General features: G+C 44.9%; 1 protein-coding gene across 1 annotated transcript in view; it reads left to right on the top strand.

Annotated features, from left to right (window-relative positions):
* The first annotated feature begins 9,232 nt into the window (after positions 1 to 9,232).
* Positions 9,233 to 22,486, top strand: part of LOC144800484 (vitamin D3 hydroxylase-associated protein-like) — a 257,769-nt gene continuing 244,515 nt past the window's right edge. The window contains exon 1 of the mRNA XM_078671683.1: positions 9,233 to 9,600. Coding sequence (XP_078527809.1) covers positions 9,373 to 9,600 — 228 coding nt within the window. The 5' untranslated portion in view covers positions 9,233 to 9,372. The remainder of the gene's footprint in view (positions 9,601 to 22,486) is intronic.

Genomic DNA, 22,486 nt, shown 5'->3' with positions numbered 1-22,486 from the left:
TGGGTTCCTGTTAAGAGTCATTTTAACAAAAATTCTAACCCCTGTTACCCCTAACTAAAGTGAGCTTTTATGTTTCTAAAATTCTAAAGGGACTTAACAAAGGCCCTAAAAAGACTTTTAGTAATTTGGAAAAATTTGTCAATTAAAAAATCTGAATTTTTAAACACAATTTTAGGAGTTCTGTCGTATGATCAGGTGTTGACGAAGTCATTCCAACAAATGCAAAGTTGAAGACCCCACCGCTGATCCACCAATCTAGGAAGCTGGCTTAGTATACACTATACCAAAATGAGGTATAGTGTGCACAGAGTCCATAGAAACCTCAAAGGTAGGCAGAGGTAAAAGTAGATAGCACCTTACTCTCTAATTGTGGTTGTGTGGGCGAGCAGTAAGGCTTTATGTGAGGAGAGTGTTAAGCATTTGTTGTGCACACTCAGGCAAGAAATGAGGTCACACACTCAAAGACTGAACTCAGACCAATTTGTTGGTATAAAAAATATTCTTTTGTTATTTTATTTCTAGAACCAAGCCAGGTGCTGGTAAGTGAAATAATATTTTGCAAAATATTATGCAGTGATTTACAGTTGAATGCAAATTCAAATGCAGTTGGTTGATTTACAGGTAAGTCAATAGTCAGAAATACTTTTCAGTTACTTTGTAGATTACAATACTCATAACTTCTTGGATTACTAAGTTACTTTTGTTAATCAGTGTGATATGCCTAGATATCACACTGAGACAATTCCTAGACAAATAGTAAGTAATTCACTTTTGGTACATTTGCAGTTTTTTTCACATTTTTATACAAACCAACTCCACGCCTAAAAGAATTTTCAAAGAAAAGCAGTCAATGCAATCCTATGGGAGGAAATGAAGTTATTGGTTTACAGGGAAGTACTTGTCTGTGGGAGTTGGTAATCTGGGGTAAGAACCAGAGTTCCCCCGGAGTTGAGGATGCACTCTAAGAACACGCTCAGCTGCACTAGTGCAGCTGGGTGCAGAGTGCTGAGGTCCAATGTTATCCAAAGGTAGAAAGAGGGCCTCCGGTTAGTGGCTGCTCACAAGCAGGGCACAAGGTTGTGGGAGCAAAGTCCTGGACTTAAGCTCAGGGCAAAGGGCGATCCAGTTTAGCACAAAAGGTGCACCCACAGCGGCACAGGGCCAGCCGGGTGCAGGGGGCTGTTTTGGCAACGGGTGCCGTGGTGTTTTCGGAGTTGCCGGTTTTGGATTTTGGCTGCAGGCTCGGTCCAGGAAGACTTCTGGGAGGAACCAACAGCTGGGCATGTAAGTTGGAGGGCTCGGGGACCTAGGTGCACCATAGGTTCTCTTCTGCAGGGTGCAGAGCGGCTCGATGCAGGGGTGTCTTTTGGGGTTGGATCTCACATTACAGGGCCACTTGCGGTTGGGGGGGTCTCCGTGCAGAGGCTGTAGATGACGTCGGGGAGTCCTGGAGGGGTCAACCCAAGGTGGACTGACTCTGGAGCACTGGGGGACCTCACTGGGACCAGTGGACCACTCGAACTCAGGCAATAGGCGACAGGTGCAGTGGTGGTTCCAGGCATTGGGTTTCTTTGTCCTCAGCAGGCTCAGAGTCTGTCTTGGGAGTTTCTTTTGAACAGAGCAGCTGTTCACAGGAGATCCGGTCTTTGTTGAAGGCAGTCAGTCCGTCCAGGGTTCTGGACATCACTGGCTGCAGCACAAGGTGACTTTTGGTGCAGGATCTCTGGAAACTGCAGACGGGCCGGTAGGGCTGGGTCAAGTCAATTCTTCTCTGCTGTCTCCTCTGCTGGGCATCTTTTTTTGTCCTTCTTTGTAGGTTGCGGGAATCTCTCTTCTTGGTTCAGGGCTGCCCCTAAATACTGTACTTAGGGGGCGTTTAAGGGTCAGGGTGACTATAGCCTTGATGTGCTCACCCCACGTGGAGGAGTGGGGCAATCCCTAATCCTGACTGGAGAGTGCCTGCCATCTGCAAGTTGCCGGGCACTGAAGAATGGGCTTCAACTTGCCTCCCCCACCTGAGGGGTGGTTTGGAAGAGGTGGGCACAGCTTCTGGGTTGTTCTAATATTTTCCCGTCTGTCTTCCCACCGAAAAGGAGGGGAGACAGGAAGGGGGCCTGCTCCTGTTAGTAGGAGAGGCTGGGGGTTGTGTTGCAAAGGCAGCAAAGCCTTTGAATCTCCCCTGTCACAGATAGGTCTTCCTGACATGGGGGAGGTGTGAACATCTCCGCTCAGGAAAGGCTTTCTTTCTTGGCTCAGGGAGTGAGGGCTCCCACCCCAGGGGTCCAGAAACATGTCTTGTGGTGGCAGGCTGATGTGTACCAGTCAGAAGGGAAGGACAATGCAACCCTACTTACTTGAGGAACCAAGGTGCATACTTTATATAGGAAACAGCGGTTCTAGTGGGGTAATATAATTACTTAGTGTAGTAACAATAAAGCATAATAGCATTTATAGTATAGGGATTATGGGGGATATTAGAGAGAAAAGACTGCCGACACCGAAGGTTTTTCGACAATGCAATTGTATTTCAAAAATAATTAGATAGTCTCAGTATGTACATTATACAAAATAGATTTTTACAGTGCAAAAGTGTCCCCAGTGTGTTATGAAGAACCAAAAACAGAGCAACAGTTGAGTGCTATTGAGTGAAAGTATTTACAAGAGAAACAAAGATGGGTGCGACTCTGCTGGCCTCTCCACCGGATCGCCCCTCTGCATCTTGGTATTTGTAGTGCGAGTAGCACAAAGAACTGAGAAAAAGTTCAAAGTATATCACCATGGTTGGTGCAAGTATGTTCTTGAAAATTCCATAATCTCTAGACCCGAGACATGGCCCGGGTTTCGGGATTTATATCCCTCATCAGTAGAGAAAGTTCAGGGGTGGTAGAGAAAGCCGCCGTAGACCCGTCAAGGGCTTTGTTGCCTGCTAGGCGCGCAGGTGCGTCTCCAAAAAGCTCGTCAGCTTTGGGGGCTCGCAGGAACCCTTAAATCAGAAACAAAGATGGGCGCGACTCTGCTGGCCTCTCCACCGGATCGCCCCTCTGCATCTTGGTATTTGTAGTGCGAGTAGCACAAAGAACTGAGAAAAAGTTCAAAGTATATCACCATGGTTGGTGCAAGTATGTTCTTGAAAATTCCATAATCTCTAGACCCGAGACATCGCCCGGGTTTCGGGATTTATATCCCTCATCAGTAGAGAAAGTTCAGGGGTGGTAGAGAAAGCCGCCGTAGACCCGTCAAGGGCTTCGTTGCCTGCTAGGCGCGCAGGTGCGTCTCCAAAAAGCTCATCAGCTTTGGGGGCTCGCAGGAACCATTAAATCAGAAACAAAGATGGGCGCGACTCTGCTGGCCTCTCCACCGGATCGCCCCTCTGCAAGTATTTACAAGGTTTCTAAACAATAATTCTTTCAAGGAAAGTGACCATTCTGAATTTTAAACAGAATGACACAGATACTTTATACAATCATAAGTGCTGTCTGAAAGGTTTTTTTCCTTTGATTGTCGACGGCGTTTCGACCCAGCTGTGGATAAGGGGGAGATAAGGGGTCTCATCAGGACCATGGGGTGGGGGACATCTGGATTATACTGTGCTTAATCACGTGTCGTGTACTGTGCCAACCGTGTACGTGAAGGGAGTAAAAATGATTTACTCACAGTGAACCTAGCCGGGGTGACTAAGCAAGGAGTGGACGCTGGTCTTGGGCGCGGTCTGAGTGGCGCAGGTTGGTGCTGGGATCTTTGCGGGGGATCAGATGGTTAAAAGATCTTCTGAATTGCTTGAAATTAGCAAAAGCCCTCAGAGGGGCGAACGTTGCAAAGGACAATGCCTTGTGTAACGGCTTGATAGCATGGATCAGCGTGTAACGACCTGCCTGCTGCGATGCGGGATTGTGCAATCTATTTTGCATAATGTACATACTGAGACTATCTAATTATTTTTGAAATACAATTGCATTGTCGAAAAACCTTCGGTGTCGTCAGTCTTTTCTCTCTGACATCCCCCATAGCCCTTATACTATAAATGCTATTATGCTTTATTGTTACTACACTAAGTAATTATATTACCCCACTGGTACCGCTGTTTCCTATATTAGGTGAGTACCAGTCAGGCAGCCCACCAGAGGCTGGTTGTTTTTCAGGGGGCATCTCTAAGATGTACCCTGAACCACCCATTGCTCTCTGCCAACAACAGTCCTTGAACACCACAGACCATTCCCACAATGTTCATCTCCAACCTTCCACAAACCATTATCTGCCCCTCCAGTCGCCTCTTCCACTCTATTCTCTGCCCCAGTCGACTGGTAGCTCTCCCCCTCACACCCCTCCATTATCTTCCACTACACTACCTTCTCCCAACACCAGATACCAACAACCCCCAACTCTCCCAACCATAAATGATGAACATAACTGGCCTCCACTCAACAATCTCCTTTCCTTGTTCTCCCACCTCTCTTAAACAATTAACATCCTCTCATCGGCTATTACCCATCTAAGCGTCTCTCTGTCCTCTCACTGGTATTCCCCAATTACCCCGGCCGACCCTCTTCTTCACACCTGCCAGCATACCTTAGAGACAGCCGCTTACCCAGACACAAATGGACACAATTTCCCCTAGACAACTCAGACCTATACTATCTCCTAGCGAGTTACGCAACTTCAACTTCCGCTACACCCTCCTCCTCTCTTCCCGCAGTGGGCTGCCAGATTAACACCATCATCTCAGTTCGCAGTCAAACACACACACCATCCTGGTGTACGATCATTCCCTCTTTACTTGTTACAAATCCCAACATCCCTCCCTCAACAGTCAAGTCACAAAGACAACGGCTTCTGCCTGAACTGCATGCTACACAATTGTCGGTATACAGTCCAACACTGTCTAGAGATATCAGACTTGATCCCGGCCCATAATCTTGATAAGCTGATATAAAAAGAGGCGGGGTCTGAGGAGAAATTTAAAGACATGCGAGGGTTGACTCCCCACTTTTACTACTTATCACAGAAAAAATAACCCTTGGGTCTACAGAATTGGATGAGAGCAAGAGGTTATCCGAGAAGGTAACTCGCCAAACCCTGGGATATATGTTTTAGTTATTAATCAGATGTATGCTTAAAACCACAATGATGAGTTGCTTATCAGGTCAGGTGAGAGATGCATCGCAAGAAAAAAGTGATAGTGAAAAAGTAAAACTAGCTATTAGGTACGCAATATACCTTTATTGACACGTCCTGGGGCTAGGGTTAAAAACAGGGCCCTGGCAGGGATAACTTATACCTGCAGTTAGTGACGATAGTGGTCTACGTGTTTCAGCCTATTGACCATAAGAAAAAGGTATCTCGGCTTTCGTCAGGACCAACTTGTACTGCTGTGAAGTGTAGTGAATATAAAAATTCCAGTGTAGTACAGAATGCTGGGGGTCGCGTAACTAGTTAGCACGGAGGTGTCTTGTTAGTTATAGGAATTAACCTCCATCATTCCGTACTCTCGATATCCAGATCCTCACTGAAATGTGGCTCAAGGACTCATCTTATCATGCTCTAGATTTCTACTCCCTCCCAATTACTCCATATTGCAGCAACACCAGGAAGATCGACAGAAACTCCCTGAGATGCGGACCCTCCCAATGACTCAGTTTCAGTCTTATGAGTACATGCCAGTGGAAATGCCCACATCCACTACCTCATCAGAGTGAATGTGATATACCATCCACAGGGTCAAAACAACTCCTTCATCTAGGAATGCAGGAATCTCTTCACCTCTCAATTTATCAGCTTATATATCACTATCATCCTTGGAGACTTCAACATCCACTGGGGAAACGAGGGTAACAGCTATGTGGACACTTTTTCTCCTTTCTCATAGATTATGCTCTGCAACAACACTGCCATAACCCACACACTACAAAGGTGCCATTCTGGACCTGATAATCTCCAATTCCTCCAACCTACAGTCCTACAACCCCAGTCCAGTCAACTGGTCCAACCACACGCAGATCCCATTCTCCCTATCCAGCTCTTACACCAAAACAATCGAAGAACCCAAGAAAAAGTAAATATAGTTCAGGGACACATGCAACCTTGACACAGAAGCCATGGCCATCATGGGATTTCCTACTCTAATTTCGATTATACCTCACATTGACCAACAAGTACAACTCCTGCATGGAATTCCTTATCGACAAATGTGCTCTCCTGAAGTGCAAATTATCCAGACCAAAATGCTCTAGTCTTTGGTTCTCAAAATAACTTTACGACGAAAGACAGCTTATCAGAGAATGTGAGAAAAGAATGGCGACTAGCACCCTCTCACTTGAGTATTAATAGACTTGCAAATCATGAAAACAATGCAAAGACTGAATCTTCAGAGCCAAATCCTCCCATATTATAACACTTTTGAATTCTGTAAAGAGAAGACAAAAGAGCCTGTTCAAGGTTCATGCACAGACGACAAACCCCTCCACCATTTCAGTTCCAGAGTCATTACCGGCCCGCTGCAACAACTTCTTGGAGTTCTTTGATAAAAAAGTAGGAGACATCCATATCTCACTACATACCAGCCACTCCCCAGAAACTGAGATTTTACCATGTAAGATGCTGCATTCTTGGTCAACGTTCTCCCTAATTTCCGAAAGGGAACTACAGCAAACAATCACCAAAGGGAAACCTTCAAACAACCTCTGGGATGCCATTCCAGGTTTTATTAGCAAATCTCTTGCTACACACCTATTCCCCATATGGACCAACTATTTCCAGAACAACTAAAAGTGGGTCAAGTCTCTTGTCTCTTGAAAAACAATCTCTCGATCCAGAGAACATGAACAACTGCCAACCATTCTCCACACTCCCATTTTTAGGCGAAGTCATTGAAAGTTGCATAGCATCTTAAATCGCTTCACACATTTGAACAAACAACATCCTAAACACTCTCAAATCAGTTTTCCACCAGGAGCACAGTACTGAAACTGCGATCCTCCAAATAGTCGATGACTCCATTAGAATCCTCGACTCCAGTAACTACTGCCTCCTGGACTTCTCCGCTGCATTCGACACTGTCAACCATCTGAACCTCTTTCGCACTCTTGAGTAAAGCATGGGTTATGGAGGCACAGTCCTCAACTGGTTCTCCTCATACTTAACCAACCGTTCCCAAATTGTGCAGATGGACAACTCTTACTCGACATCAGTCAGCATACATCAAGGAGTCCCTCAAGGCTCGATCCTTTCCCCAACCCTCTTTAACCATTACTCAGGTCGATTCCCTTCCACCTCTATGCCTATAACATTCAAAAATACATGAAAATCTCATCCCCTAAAGACGTTTCCCTCCTTTCAATCATGTTCCAAGAGATTCAAAATTGGCTGAACTGTGCTGGAAGTACCGATATAAAGAATAAACCAACAGTGAAAATAAATTGGAGTATCAATTGGACTTTTGTGTTGTCTTCGTTCTCGAGAAGAGACAAATGACGTGTATTCTTGTATAACGATTGATATTTCGGAATAAGAATGATATTTCATGTCTTTAATATATCCATGACTTAGTATAGTTATGTTTACTAATCTATGAGGGTGCTGAATGAAGTTTTAATGAATACATATTGAATTTCTTTTGATTTTACCTCTGAAAGCAAAAAACTCCAGTACAGGAATGGATGGTTGCTCTGCCATTGTCCCGAGTGCTAGATCACTTGGTATCACCCTTGGGAATCATCTCAACTTTCATAGTCATATCACAGTAATGGCCAATAGCGCACAATACCAACTTAGGACGCTTTGGGGCATCAAACAATTGATCCCGGAACAAGACTTCAAAACAGTGGTGCAGTCTTTCATTCTCTTCAGACTAGATTATGGATTTTCCCTTCTCTCAGGCATTCCCAAAGTTCACCTAGCCCCACTGAGAGCAACACTACATGCAGCAATGTGCTTTGTTTTCAGGTCTCAAGAAATATGACAGCATTTCCCCTGCCCCGCTAACCCTCTAATGGCTTCCCGTTGAGGCGCGGGCTCAATTCAAAACCAGAAGCATTACCCACAGAACTCTGCACTCCTCTACACCCTTCTATCTAAACAAGAAACTGAAATGCTCTGGAGCTAATAGGGGTTCCAGAAATGCCCAATCCCTGCTCCTGGAACAGCCCACCTTCAGTGGAGAACAGTATATAAGACAGTCATTCTCTAGTAGTGCCACAAGAATCTGGAACTCCTTACCTCCCTCTGCCTAACCACCTGCCTAGTCATGTTCAAAAAGCACATCAAGCTTTACCTATTTGACAGACACCTTGGACAATCACACTCGACCATACTCAACCATACTTAAGTACTCTCCCCACCAGGATACGAACAACCTGTGCTATGTGACCCCATCATCTTAATCAATGACTGAACTGTCTACGACCTTTAATCAAATGCTACAGTTTGTCCTGGTCACATCTACGGATATTAATGTCTGAATATAGTTACTGTAACCCACTGTGCCCTTGTATTCTGCTTCTGTTGTAAAGCGCTGTGATGCCTTCGTGCCATGCCCGCACTATATAAATTGCAAAACTAAAGGCCAAGACGTATACTGTGGTGAAGAGGTAATTGTCACCTTCTCCGTTGGCAACAGGCCAAATGTCATGCTATGAGCCAGCTTATCTGCTGATACCACCACTACACGCCTCCTAGTGTTGCCTCCTTCTTAGCAGGTTTTTCATTCCCACATTGTTTGAATCCGCCTTTGTGAGTGCTCATTCTTATATTTATTCATTTGTAGAGCGCTTGCTTACACCAAACGGTGGGTCCCCTTGCAGTATATGACTCCAACTTTATATTTCCTCCTTGCATTTTGATCATGCCAAAGTGGTTCAAACAGAGATGTTTAGGAGCAATTTTCTGGAGTATGGGTTTGACACTTGGCAGTCGATCTGGTTGGTTCACAATTGCAGTGACAGAATGGTATCTTTGTCAGAGTAGAAGTGTTGACTCGGACATTCGATACAGTTCAACAAAATCCTGGGGGTTTAAAATGTAATCCCTTCCCCGGCTAGTGCAGAAGTGCACTTTGTACCTCAGTTTGCCTCTCACGCGCTAATGACGTCACAAGAACTCCACTGGGCAAAAGGCGCTCATTCATGAAGGCAAATGGTTGCGAGTTCAAGAGGTTATCACTACAGCATATCATCTGCTCGGTTGTTTACCTTATTGCATCAGCACTCTAACTGTGGCGAATGGGAGGTGCCAAGGGAACTCAGCGGGCTCTTTCCATTCCTAACAGGTCTTGCGCTGTGCAGCTCTGAAATAGTTTCTCCCTTTTGCTGGTCAGAGGCACATGTCAGTCTGTAGAGCCGGGCGCACTGACTGACTGCAGGGCTCGGTGCTGCAGGGATCATGCAGGGTCTCGCGGATATGGTGCCAGAGAAGGTGCGCGCGCTCCTCGCTGACCTGCGCGTGGACCCGCTCGCGCTCTCTGCCCTGGTCTGCTGTTCAGCTCTGTCCCTGGCTCTGCTGAAATGGATGGGAAAGCAGAGAACCCTGAAGAAAATGGAACGGGCTCGGCGGCGGAGGGACGAGGCGCTGCGCAAGATGGAGAAGGCGGTGCAGCGGTTCGAACAGCAGGTACTACTACTGGCGTCTGTCTGTATCTCTTGCTCGCGGCACTGCTTTAGCTAGTGGTCGAACGGAAGAGAAGTGTATTTACGCGGAGGAATGTGCTTTCCGGTGTAATGCAGCTTGGTGCAGATGTTTCCACTTTAAGAAAAAGAACGTGTAAAGACGGATTGCTTAAGTTATGCACCTTCAACTTTTAAAGTTAACTCAGTGGGTTCAGCTCCCCGGCCTCTGAAGAGATCTGACGATCAGTCCCAATGTTTCATCTAAGTAGGGCCACCACAGTTGTTCATCCTTCCAAGGTTCATATAAATATAAGCCACTATTGACTTGTTAGTGATAATTATTAATTGAACACAAACATGTTTTAGGTATTGCACGTCGGAATGAGAATGATACATAAATGACACGAATAGATATGCATAAACGTATTATACCTGTTTACTTACAATTGTGGTTGGGAATTTCGTAGCTGTTAACTGAAATGCCTTAGAACATAAACCTATAATATGTAGTAATTTGATGGAAACGTGTTGATATTCTTTGATTCTCCATATGCCATGAGGCAAGGGTAGTCACCAAAAAACAGCTTCTTCTGAGGCAAAAGAAGAGATAAAGACCTAATGTTGGGACATTATGTACCACTCCAAATTGGAAACTGAATACCAGTGCTGTAACCAAGTGGTAAACACTTGACCCGCTTGGATAGACTTTTGTTACAACGCTGCAGCCCACTATCTCAAAATGTAGCAATCGTGTTTCAGCCCAGCATGTTTGCACCAGGGTCAGACTGTGTTGTGTCTTGTTGGACACAGTCTAGTGTTTCTGCCAGCTACTCCCCCGAGGACTGGCCCACACACACACCCTGTCACCCATCCAACACGGGTGTCACCAGTCAGGTGACCCTGCAAATAAAAGGGCCCGAGTGCACGCGCTCTGGGTTAGTTCACAGTCTCATAATCCTGTGTCCGTTGTAGTCCTTTCTACAGTATGCGGGCCTAGGGCCCAGAACGTAACAGACTGAGACAGAAAATAGGCCAGGCCACCGACATAAAAGTGGCCCCATTAATAACTTGGTTAGCTGAAAAAAGCGGCCTGTGTTTGCAAATTGGGGCAGTTTTCAACTTCTTTTTTTTTTTTAAGTTCAGAAATGTTATTAAAGTAGGTTCAAACAAAATAAGCACAATAAATCAATAAAGATGTTACATAAGATCAAGCAATAATACAATAGCAAAAATCATAAGACTGGGTGAAAGTAGGAGTTAGAAAGAAAAAGGAAAGGGGAAAATAAATAAAAATAAAAAAACAGCTGACTTTAGGCAGTAGACTGTGAGCATGACTGAAACATCTGAAAATGTATACCCATAAACCATTTAGGAAGTTGAAAACTGTAATATGAAATATACAATTTGTAAAATACACAAGTAGAATATGAAATATGAAACATATGAAGCAATGCGGAATAATGAAGAGGCATTTATGGAGGTTTAGGGACTTCTTGCTGTCGGGGAGATAGGGGCAAAGAGCGACGGGCAAGTTTTCAACTTCTAAAGATGTGTTTTGCTAAGCATGGAAGACTGCATGGATCTGAGCGTGCTGCAGGCAGTGTTTGTTTTCATATTAGTAGAAAAATCAACAGTAGAAACCAGCCCAGCAGACCATAAAACAGTCCCACAAACAGATGAAAAAACAGCCCACACCCTGACCTCTCCAACCAGCCTGACGGGCAATGCCTGATTGTCTTAAAGGCTAGTCTGACCCAGGTTGGTACACGCAGCAGGCTCTGCATACTTTCACTATTCTCTCTGGCGAGGAGCAGCAAAGGGCTCCTATTTCATTTCCAGCAGCCTATGCTTCACTTCACAAACAATATAATTCGTATTGTGTGCAAGTGGAGCCATGGTGGGAAGCAGTAGCAAGTTGGAATCTGTCAGCGCCTGGGTACCCTCATGGGAGACGAGCAGCGGTTTACAAATCCACCTTACATTACACTCTGCAGTCCATTCAAGTGAAAATAATACCCCCTGCAGTATTTACTTCATAAGTTTAAAATATATAGAGTTTTTTAAAGCACCTTTGACTTTCTCAGGCTCTGAGACCTATGTAACGTTTGTAGGTCTACCAGGCGCGCCACACCCATTGGGCTAGGGGGGCTTCAGCCCCCCCCCCGCACCCCCCCCCCGTCGTGTGTGTCAGCCCGAGCTGACACATCTTCGCGGGCTGGCGTGCATCAAATTACAGTTGCACCTGAGTACTTAACAGGTCTTTAAAAGACCATTACTTGTAAATGAGGCTTTTGCTGTGTGTTCACCCCTTCTTACAGGCACTATGTCCATGGTTGGCAGAATTAGTCCTCCCGAAATATTTTCCAGCCCCCCCCCCTCCCAAATTTGGCTCTAGTTGCCCGCCTGAGGTCTACATATGTTAAGTAGAAATACTAGGTTTGTCTCGGTGCATAGCAATATGACCAGGGCTCGAGTCGGGGGTACACGCAGGTACACGGCGTCCCCCCACTCTTTTCACAGGCGTGGATGCTGTCCACCTTGCCAAGAAGTTGGGCCCCACAGAAATATGCTGAACTCGTCCTGGTATAATTTTCAGACACCGGACATGCTCAGCAGCACCTGCATGTTTCCTGCTTTCCATTCCCAGCAGCAACGTGCAGGCAGCGAGGGAGCCTTGTGCACCTCCAGCTGGAACGAAGTTAAGGGGCCTCCTTTGGTTTGTATATGCTGACTGGGGGCCGCCTGGAACTTTACATTTAAATGTAAATGCCACAGAGGGAAACAAAGGCACACAGCTTGCCTTCTCTTAACAGGTACTTAAGAGAGGCATGCGTTTGCCTTTGTTCCATCCCTGTATATAAATGCAGACACTGTAAGACTGTCAGATGGGTTGGTCTGTCCCAGTATTTACACAAATAATTTAAATAGCACTTTTTTATTTCTTTTATAGCGCTACATCATGACGTCATGAGGTCATTTGCATATAGTCTTACTTGGACAGTCCCTCCACTTCTTTTGTAGGATTTGTGCCCTGAATATTACTAATACACATTTATGTATCACACAAATGCAAACTGGCGCTCAAGTGTTTATTACTCCACTGGAATGTATTTTATCAACCGTTGAATGATGAAAGATTGAGTTACAGCCTGCTAGGTTTTATACCTATGCCTGGTAGAACACATGGTGCATAAATAACTGAGCTATTTTACAGGAACTTAAACTTTCCACCTTCGAGTAGCACAAGGATTGCTGTAACAAATACAATACGCTGCCCTTGCTGGAGACACGTGGACCTATGCAGCAAGTACATTAACCGTTTAACCGCTTAACCATGGCGTCAATTCCGCCATGGTGCGGCGGATTAGCAGAGTGGGCGGGACTGCGTCGGCCAATGGACGTGCGCAGCACTATGGAGGTAGTGCGCGCGACGGCCATTGGCCGACAGAAGCAGCGAAGTGGTTAAGCTTACTTAAAATGCAGTCTGTGTCTGAAAATTGAAAAGGTACAATAGCTTTCTTGTCACATTTTGACATGTTGCCAGTTTCTTTGGGAGCAGAGCTTGCAAGAACTATTCATACGCTGTCTGCCATGAATTATAATACTTATGCCACCACTGTCCTAATACTGTCCCTCTTCACACCACCTCCTTTCTGCTGCTGCCACCCATATCCCAAGTTTGACGATTTTGGAAATTGGTGACGAGAGGAGTGTGTTCTTGAGGGTCTGAGCCACAGAACCATGAGCCCCTGCAGATTGGGTCAGCCATTTTTTCGGCTGTGTACAATGATAATGTTAAAATATCGGGTGAAATACCCTCGGATGCTGCGCTGATTACATTTGATCCTCCACCTTTCACTTGTGAGGATGTTGCTCACTCACTGCCCACCTTTTCTAAAGGGAGAGCAGCTGGCCCAGATAGCATTCCAGTAGATGTATACCTCCATGATCTAGATATATGGTCAAATTATATATTGGTTATTGCCAATAAGATAGCAATGTGAGCCCTTATACCATCATCCTGGCAGGGAGCGAAAGTGGTGCCGGTGTAGAAAAAAGGGAGATGGCTTCCCAGTTAATTATAGACCCATTAGCCTAATTGACTGTCTCCAGAAAGTCTTTTGCAGAATGGTACTGGTAAAGATCCAATAATGGGTAGAAAGTGGGGATATCATAAGCCTGTTGCAAGCAGGTTTATAGACCCAAGACATCAACAATAGACTTCCTTGATCGGCAAGGGGGACTTTTATGTTGCTCTGTCGACCTTAAATTTGCATTTGACTTGGTACCACATGCAAGGCTATGGGCAGCCTTGGAAAAGATGGGGATTCTCTTGACATATTATCTCTGCTTATTAGACTGCATGAAAATAATTTTGCCCAGATTCGGTGAGGGCTCACAGGGAGAAGTATCCCAAAAAATTCCTGTATTAAAGGGTGTTCGGCAGGGCTGTGTGCTGGCCCCTACTTTATTCTCTTTATATGTAAACAGGTTGGTACACCACCTCTTAAAAGTAGAGGCTGATGCCCCCGCCTTGGCAAAGGGTAAGAACCGTTATTGTTGTTTGCGGACAATAGACTTTTAATTTCCAAAACGTCTAGTGGGTTGCAAAGACTCTTAGCTAGCAATGATGATTTTTGCACACAGCATGGCTTGGAGATACATACTAAGAAAACCAAATTTATGGCGTTTAATAATTCCAAGACGCAGTGATTTATTAAAGCAGGTGGATTCGTTCACATATTTAGGCCTCAAACTCGTACCTAATTCATCCTGGGGCAAGCACATTTATGTTACAACATAGACCGAGAATTGGAGGGATTTTAAAAGAACACCGTGTTTCACATTTTAGGCCGCTGGCACCTGCCTTGAAAATCTATGAAGCAATTAATTACAGATAAGTGTGTCTATGGCGCCGAACAACTCAAACACTACAGGATGACGCTCAGAGGTATGTGCGTCCACTCTATGCTTCCTGGTAGCCCCATTAGTCAGTGTCCCGGTTGCTCTTTCAAGTACCTCTCTGCCTCTTAAGCCCCTATAACTTTCCCTAGCAGGAAGGCTCTTAATGTGCTTTTGCTCAACTGCCGCTCCCTCCCTAAGCACACCTTAGAGATTCATCTTCTTTTAGAAGTAGAAAACCCGAATGTGTACTTTTTAAATAACACCTGGTTGAATAAGGATGCTGAACCCCTCCATTGTCCAAGCGCTCCATGAAATGGGATGCCTGGCTTCACCTTGGGGGTGCCCAGGAGTGGGCCTTTCACAGGGAAAAGCCAGGATGGGTTCCACAGCGGTATGCATACAGCACCAAGACACCTCAGGATATAAGTGCGCTATACAAGTACAAATTTATTTCATTTCATTTTCATTTCAATAAGGATGCTGAACCCCTCCATTGTCCAAGCGCTCCCATCTGGCTATGTCATTCAGAGGCTGGATCGGAGTTCGGGACACGGAGGTGGGATTGCTATCATTCATAAAACTGATTTTAAGTGTTGTGTTACCTATGACCCCCTACCGGACTGTGAAAGCATGTTCTTTATAATCATGTTTCCCATGAAAGCACTTTTTCAGGGATTTTGGTATATTGTCCCCCAGGCCCTCTAGGCCTTTTTGGTCAGGATCTTCCTGACATTGTAGCCAATTTGGCCAGTCCTCTCTCCAATTTCACACAAATGGGAGATTTTAATTTACATTTTGATGTGACACTACCCTCATCCACCTTAGATTTCGTTGATGGACTGGGGACGTTCCAATTGAACCAAAAAGTGCGTGGTCCCACCCACTCTAAGGGCCATTTACTTGACCCCATATTTTCTAATATCCAGAATCTTCTGGTTATGGACCCCATTCCAATACCTTTGTCAGATCATTTGCTTATCCCTTTCTCGTGGGTTTCACAGGATATCACTATTCCATCTGTAAAGACTAAAAAACGTAGCCGCACCTATTCCAAACGTCTTTTGAAATCTGGGGTAACTATCCTTGAAGATAACACCCCCATATTGGACCCGGACCCCATCACGGCGAACGATAATCTTAATAATTGGTTTGCGCCATCACTCAATGCTGTCCTCCCCAAAAAATCTATTTATAAAAAAATAGGAATCAATAAAAACGCTTGATACTCCCCTAAACTCCGAGAGCTCAAACAATCTTGTAAGAGACTGGAAAGGAGCTGGAGAAAGGATTATCTTGTCTCCCAAAAAACTGAATATAGAGCAGCAATAAAACTCTATAAAACCGAAATAAAGAACGGCCAAACTCGATACTACCAAGATAAAATTACATCTGCTGCAAACTCCTCCTGTGAAATTTTTCGGATTGCAAAAGCACTTGTTACACCATTCGCCCCCCCAATACCTCGGAGGATACACAACTCCGATGCAACTAATAAGTAGAATTTTTTTCCAACAAAATAAAATAGATTTACGGGTCTTTTCCTCAGGTCACAGTTCCACAAATGGTTCCTTTGTCTGTCACCACAACTCCAAGCTGACTATGTTCATGGGTAGAATTCCCCCTCTCGAATTTGACATAGTTCCAGGGATTCCTGGGCTGTTTAAAATCCGGCTCTCCTTTAGATCCTGTCCCTCCCTCAATTCTAAAACAAGTTATTAATTTGGTATCTCCAGTGATACTGGATTTAATCAATGCCTCCTTGCGGACAGGAATCGTGCCCCCTCTGTGGAAGCAGGAGATGGTTAAAGCCCTTCTAAAGAAACCTAATCTGGATCCAGAGGAGTTGGCAATCTATTGCCCCATATCTCTGTTACCTGGAGTAAGTAAAATAGCTAAGAAGTAAGTGAACACTACCCTCTCTACATTTTTGGAAAATAATAGCTGCCTCCATCCTACTCAGACAGGATTTCGAGCACAGCAGGTTACAGAGACTGCTCTCCTCAGTGTAATGGAGGAATCTAGAAGAATACTTGATGGTGGAGGCTGCGCTGCCCTTATTCTCCTAGATTTCAGCACAGCCTTTGACACTGTGAACCACCAACTATTGATTCACTGTCTTAGGAATGTGGGAGTGACAGAAATTGTATTGGCTACAGTCCATCCTTGAAGACAGATCTTTTGCAGTCTTGGAAGATGATATAATGTCAAAGCTGATGCCCTAAGCCTGTGGGGTACCTCAGGGATCGTCCCTAAGCCCCACCCTATTCAATATCTATTTGGGCCCTTTGACCGAAGTAGCATTTCCATTTTGGGGACAAATAGTTACTTATGCTGACGACACACAGTTGGTTGTTTCCATCAATCAGCACGATAGCTCTGAACCTCATGTCTTGGAGAGGTATCCAAATGGATGGACAACTCATATTTAAAACTCAATGGGGCAAAGACTGAGTTAATGCCCCTGGGCAACTCATCCCCCCTGAATATAGATTATATCTGGCCCAGCTATCTAGGTCCAGCACCTATCCCCAAAGAACATATTAAGAGCTTGGGTGTGTGGTTGGACCGCAACCTAGACCTTACAGAATAGGCCAGAAAGGTTGCAGCCAGTTGCTATGGATTGCTGAGGTTGATCAGAAAGATCTTCCCCCTGCTACCTTTTGTCGCCAAAAGGGCTGTTGGTTCAAGCACTAATTTTGTCGTGGCTTGTCTATTCCAACGCCCTATATCTTGGAGCTCCACCTCCCACGATCAGAAGACTGCAGACTGTACAGAACTGCGCAGCCCGTCTGCTGCTGAACATTCCCAGGCGTATGTCAGCCAAACCTGCTCTCACCACCCCCCACTGGCTCCCTATTAAAGAACGAGTTCAGTTTATGGCATTGTGCATCGCTCCTAAAGCACTTTCTGGTAAAGGCTCTCCTATGATGCGTTCCTTTATCCAGCTCTACCGCCCAAACAGAGCCCTGAGATCTCAAAATAAGCAACTGGTCACAGTCCCGCAAATTAGAGGAGTTCAAAGTGGGTAAGTGGGTAACGTGGCTAAGCTATGGACCATTCTTCCTTTATACATACGTTTAGAGTCTGATTAACTGATCTTTTGAAAGAAAGTTAACACCTATCACTTCCCTTGAATTCTGCCAAGTGTTAAGCTAAGCTGCTCTAGTGCTGGGATGCCTACGGATAACTAAGCGCTTTATAAATGCTACTTTCATTTCATTCATTTCAAAGACTCTTAGCTAGCTTTGATGATTTTTGCACACAGCATGGCTTAGAGATACATACTAAGAAAACCAAATTTATGGCGTTTAATCATTCCAAGAAGTTTAAAGGAACACTATCCCTGGGCAGTGATTTATTAGAGCAGGTGGAGTTGTTCACATATTTAGGCCTCAAACAGGTCCCTAATTTATCCTGGGGCAAGCACATTGATGTTACAACATAGACCGAGAATTGGAGGGATTTTAAAAGAACACCGTGTTTCACAAATTAGGCCGCTGGCATCTGCCTTGAAAATCTATGAAGCAAAAGCCCTGGGAGCTACCATGTATGGCGCTGAGCTGTGGGGGTCAGGTGATATCATAGGCCTTATAAAGTCTGAGAACAAATTTGTGATAGAACTGGGTTCTCTTCCAATTAGCACTCCCTTGCATCCTTTGTTCATGGATTTGGTCACGAAAAAGGTATACCAAAAATCCCATCTGCGATCCCTTTTATACTGGCATAGGCTCTGGGCTACTGCAGAATTGAGGCATTATGTAGCCACCTTAGAGGAATTAATCAAGTTGGACACAGCTAGTAAAGTCCCTTGGCTGTCCCCAGTGAGGCAGCTTCTGAAAGCAATTGGTCCAGTGACATAGGCCTTTGCCCTGAGGTTGAGAAGCTTACCTCAAAAGATATGCTGAAAAAGTATTACTGGACTCACGCTCTTCAGCAGGAAGAGCACGCGCTGAGGGGTGCAACACTGACGCACAACTTTTTAATTATTATGTCTACACCTGCATTAGAGCTGTATTGGGATTTAGTTACTGTCCCTCTTGATAGAAAGCTTTACCATCAGTTTAGAGGGGGCACGCTCCCTGTCAAAGACTTTACAGCAAAACTGAAAAGCTTATCCAGTGAGGAGTGCCCATTTTGTGTAGGCCAAAAGGAAACTGTTGCAGGTGTTGTTTGCATGTCCAGCGTATATTAGATTTTGTTCTTTCTGGATTGCACCGTGTGTAGGTTGCTGGGTACTTTAAGTTAAATGATTGCCCTAAGATATTACGTACTGATACATCTGCATTGTATGTATGTTCTGTTGCAAAATTCTTGCGGTTGATGTGGGCTAAAAGGAGGGTCACCATTGCTGCTAAGGGATAAGAGTGATCTCTTATGCTGACGATACTCAGCTCGTGTTTGCTTTTAGAGATCACTCTGATGACTACATGACTAATTTCCGTCATTGTTTGGTTAACATCGCATCCTGGATGACCACCAATAACCTCAAACTGAATACAGATAAGATGGAGGTCTTATTTTTCAATCAAAACGCTCCCATACCAGCCAACATATGGTGGCCTATATAACTGAATCCCCCCCTGCCCCAGTACAACCTGCTCGTAATTTGGGTTTCCTATTCGATACGGCGCTGTCCTGTAAAACCCAAATCAACAAAGTTTCGGCATCTTGCTTCGGAAAGCTCCGCATGATGAAGAAGATAGTTCCCTTTCTCCCATTTGATTCACGGAGGACGGTGATTCACGCCTTGATCACGTCCCACTTGGACTATGCAAACAGTATGTACGTGGGAGCCCCGGCCTATCTTATCAAGCGTTTACAGATAGTGCAGAATGCCGCGGCCAGGCTGATTTGTAACATTCCATATCGCCACTCCATTACACCATACCTGGCCTCACTGCATTGGTTGCCGGTGAGTCAACGTATACAATTTAAGTCCTTAGTCATTGCCTTTAGGGCTCTCAATGGTCGAGGCCCAGCATATTTGAGGCATAGACTCAAAGTCACTCAATCGGTACGTTACCTGAGGTCAAACCATCTTCGCCTGATGTACACCCCACGTTTCCGTCTTGCACGAACAGGGGGCCGGGCCTTTGCGGTGGTTACATCTAAACTCTGGAATCGCCTCCCGTTGGATCTTAGATCTATCCCTACCGTGTCCTTATTTCAGAGGAAACTCAAGTCTTGGTTCTTTTCCATGATCTAGCCTCACACTGAATCCCTCTGGTGTCGGATAAAATATATTATGAGCTTTTATCATATATTGTGAGCTTTGTAGTAGGAATTCTAATGTAGCCGTTAACAATTTTATTTAATGATGGTTGTGGATAGCCTAGTATTGATAATTTTGATAATTTTATGTGCTTTATTTATTTTATTTATTGTGTTCACTTTTATGGCTCTAGCCGAAATAAAGTTATCTGAAAGAAAGTATGAATATCCTCAGTTTATGAGCTCCCAGAATAAAATGCCTACATTTCTATCACTGCTGCTCGTAGAATAATACAAAGTTGCCATGCAGAAAGTGTTAGAAATGGCAACTACTTGGCAGTGGTTTGCACCCTCTCCATGTAGGGACCCTTACTCTAGTCAGGGTGTCCCACAACTAAGATAACTCCTGCTCACCCTCTTAGTAGCTTGGAGTGAGCAGTCATGCTTATCTCAGAGGCAATGTGAAAGGCATTTGTACATACACACACAGTATACACATTACATAAGGAGTCCACAACAGTTTAGAAAAATAGCCAATATTTGTCTAATACAACAAGAACAAAATTACAAAATTCAACATACTCAAGTAAAGATATCACTTTTTAAAGGTTAAATAAGTTAAGTCCCTAGAAATCTATGGATGAGTTTCTTTGAGCACAAAGTACCTAGGATGTGTCTAAATTCATTGACAAAACAGGCGCAGGGGAGGTGATGCACCAGAAAATCAAAGTGATGCGTCAGTTTCTTACTCCCAGGGGATGTGATGCTTCTGTTGCTTACTGCCAGGGTAGTGATGCGTTGGTTCTATACTGCTATGCAGGGGAGGTGATGCAAGCACTGCGTCGATTTTCCAGCCGCAAGCAGGTGCTGCGTCGTAGTTGGAGTGGGTGTCTGTGACGTCACTGACACAATGCTTGAGAATCACACTGCAGCAGTTTTTCTGACGCACAGCAACAGCGAGCTGGGGCCTGTGGTAAAAGTCATGGTCAATGTATGGATCAGGCACCACCCTTCAGTGCAGGCAGCCATGATGTGTCAATCTTCAGCAACGATGCGTCGATAAAACAGGTGTTGGGAGTTGCTGCATGGCTTTTCTTAGATCACCAGATTCTACTTCCAAGAGTAGATTTTGCACCACTTGTCAGGACTCTCAGCAGAAGAGCCCAGGCACTGGTGGGTGAATTTTTCGATGGCCCTGAGACTTCTTAACAGAAGGAAAGCATGCACAAACCATTGGAGAACATTGGAATAAGGATACAAAAAGCAAAGTCTAGTCCTTTCACTCCCAGGACAGAAGCAGCAAGCAGTAGACTAGCACAACAAAGCAAGCGGAAGATTGTCAGTCCCTTCTACAACATCCAGCTCTTCTTCCTGACAGAATGTCCTGAGTCCAGAAGTGTTCCTATGTTGAGGTGTCAGAGGTCCAATACTTATACCCCTTTCTGTCTGTAGGCAAAGTTCAAAGGAATTTCTTTCTCTTGCACAAGACCCTGCCTTTTCCTGACCTGGCTCCTGATACACTACAGGGGGGTTGAGACAGCTTTGTGTGAGGACAGGCTCAGCCTTATTCAGGTGTCAGTGGCAACTCCTCCCACCACTCTACCTCAGGAAGGTTCATCAGTCTGGTGATGGCCCAGCATGATATGCAAGGCATATCATCAGAGTGAATACACAAGAACCCAACTCTCATCCTAACCCAGACGTGGATTCTTCAGACAGAGGCACAGAATGTTTAAGCAAATAAATCCCACTTTTTAAAAGTGTCATTTTCAAACACCCAATTTAAAAACCAACTTCACCAAAAGATGTACTTTTAAATTGTGAATTCAGAGACCGCAAACTCCAAATCCTTATCAGCTTCCTATGGGAAAGAACACTCAAAAGATATATTAGGGCAATCCCCATATTGCCCTATAGGAGAGATAATCTTTGCAATAGTGAAAAACAAAATTAGCAGCATTTCACTATTAGAACATGTAAAACACATCAGCACATGTCCTACCTTTTAAGTACACTGCACCCTGCCCATGGGGCTCCCTTGTGCCTACTTGAGGGGTGACTTGCATGTAATAAAAGGGAAGGTTTGGGGTTTACAGGTTGAAATGGCAGTTTAAAACTGCACACACAGACAATGCATTTCCAACACCCCTTGCCCTGAATCTTGTTCCTCTACATGTTTCAAACAAGAATTACTCCAAATCCTCATACACTTCTTCAATGCCATTCAAGAGGTTGCAGTTGTTTGTTATGACGCAGCTGTGAGCGCTGAGACAGCTAGTGGAGAGCCCCCAGGCATGGAAGCACTGTGCTGCTTCCAAAACCCTTGTGCTGTCCTGAGGAAGGAGGGCTGGTTATGCAAACTTTGACCCCAGGGTTGTGCATCAGCAAAGCTTTCAATCAGAACACCTTATCCCAGGCAGACAGGCAGGTAGGTTGAGGTAAGTGAGGTGTGGCTAAGCACCTACCACAATGCTGGGGCATAAGGTGGGCCCTCAAGGTCCTGCAATATGATTGATGGGCAGATCAAAGCTCCAGCCCTGCCCACAGGAATTCTAGGTTCACAAAGCGAACAGGTTCCGTGGAACTGTAAATGTGTCCCATTAAATTTGCACTGATCAATTTGCGATGCACCACTGACTTTCAGTTGCATAGCCAATGTGCCATGGGCCCTAGCGCAAGGAAAGAAATATGTCCTGTGACCACTGTGTAATAGAGAAATAATGAAAGTTCAGTGGGCCCCTCAGCCATCTGGGCCTTGGTGCCACTGCACCTGC

The sequence above is a fragment of the Lissotriton helveticus genome, chromosome 1_2, assembly GCF_964261635.1.
Source record: "Lissotriton helveticus chromosome 1_2, aLisHel1.1, whole genome shotgun sequence".
Classification (NCBI taxonomy): domain Eukaryota; kingdom Metazoa; phylum Chordata; class Amphibia; order Caudata; family Salamandridae; genus Lissotriton; species Lissotriton helveticus.
This window is presented reverse-complemented; position numbering and strand designations above follow the sequence as displayed.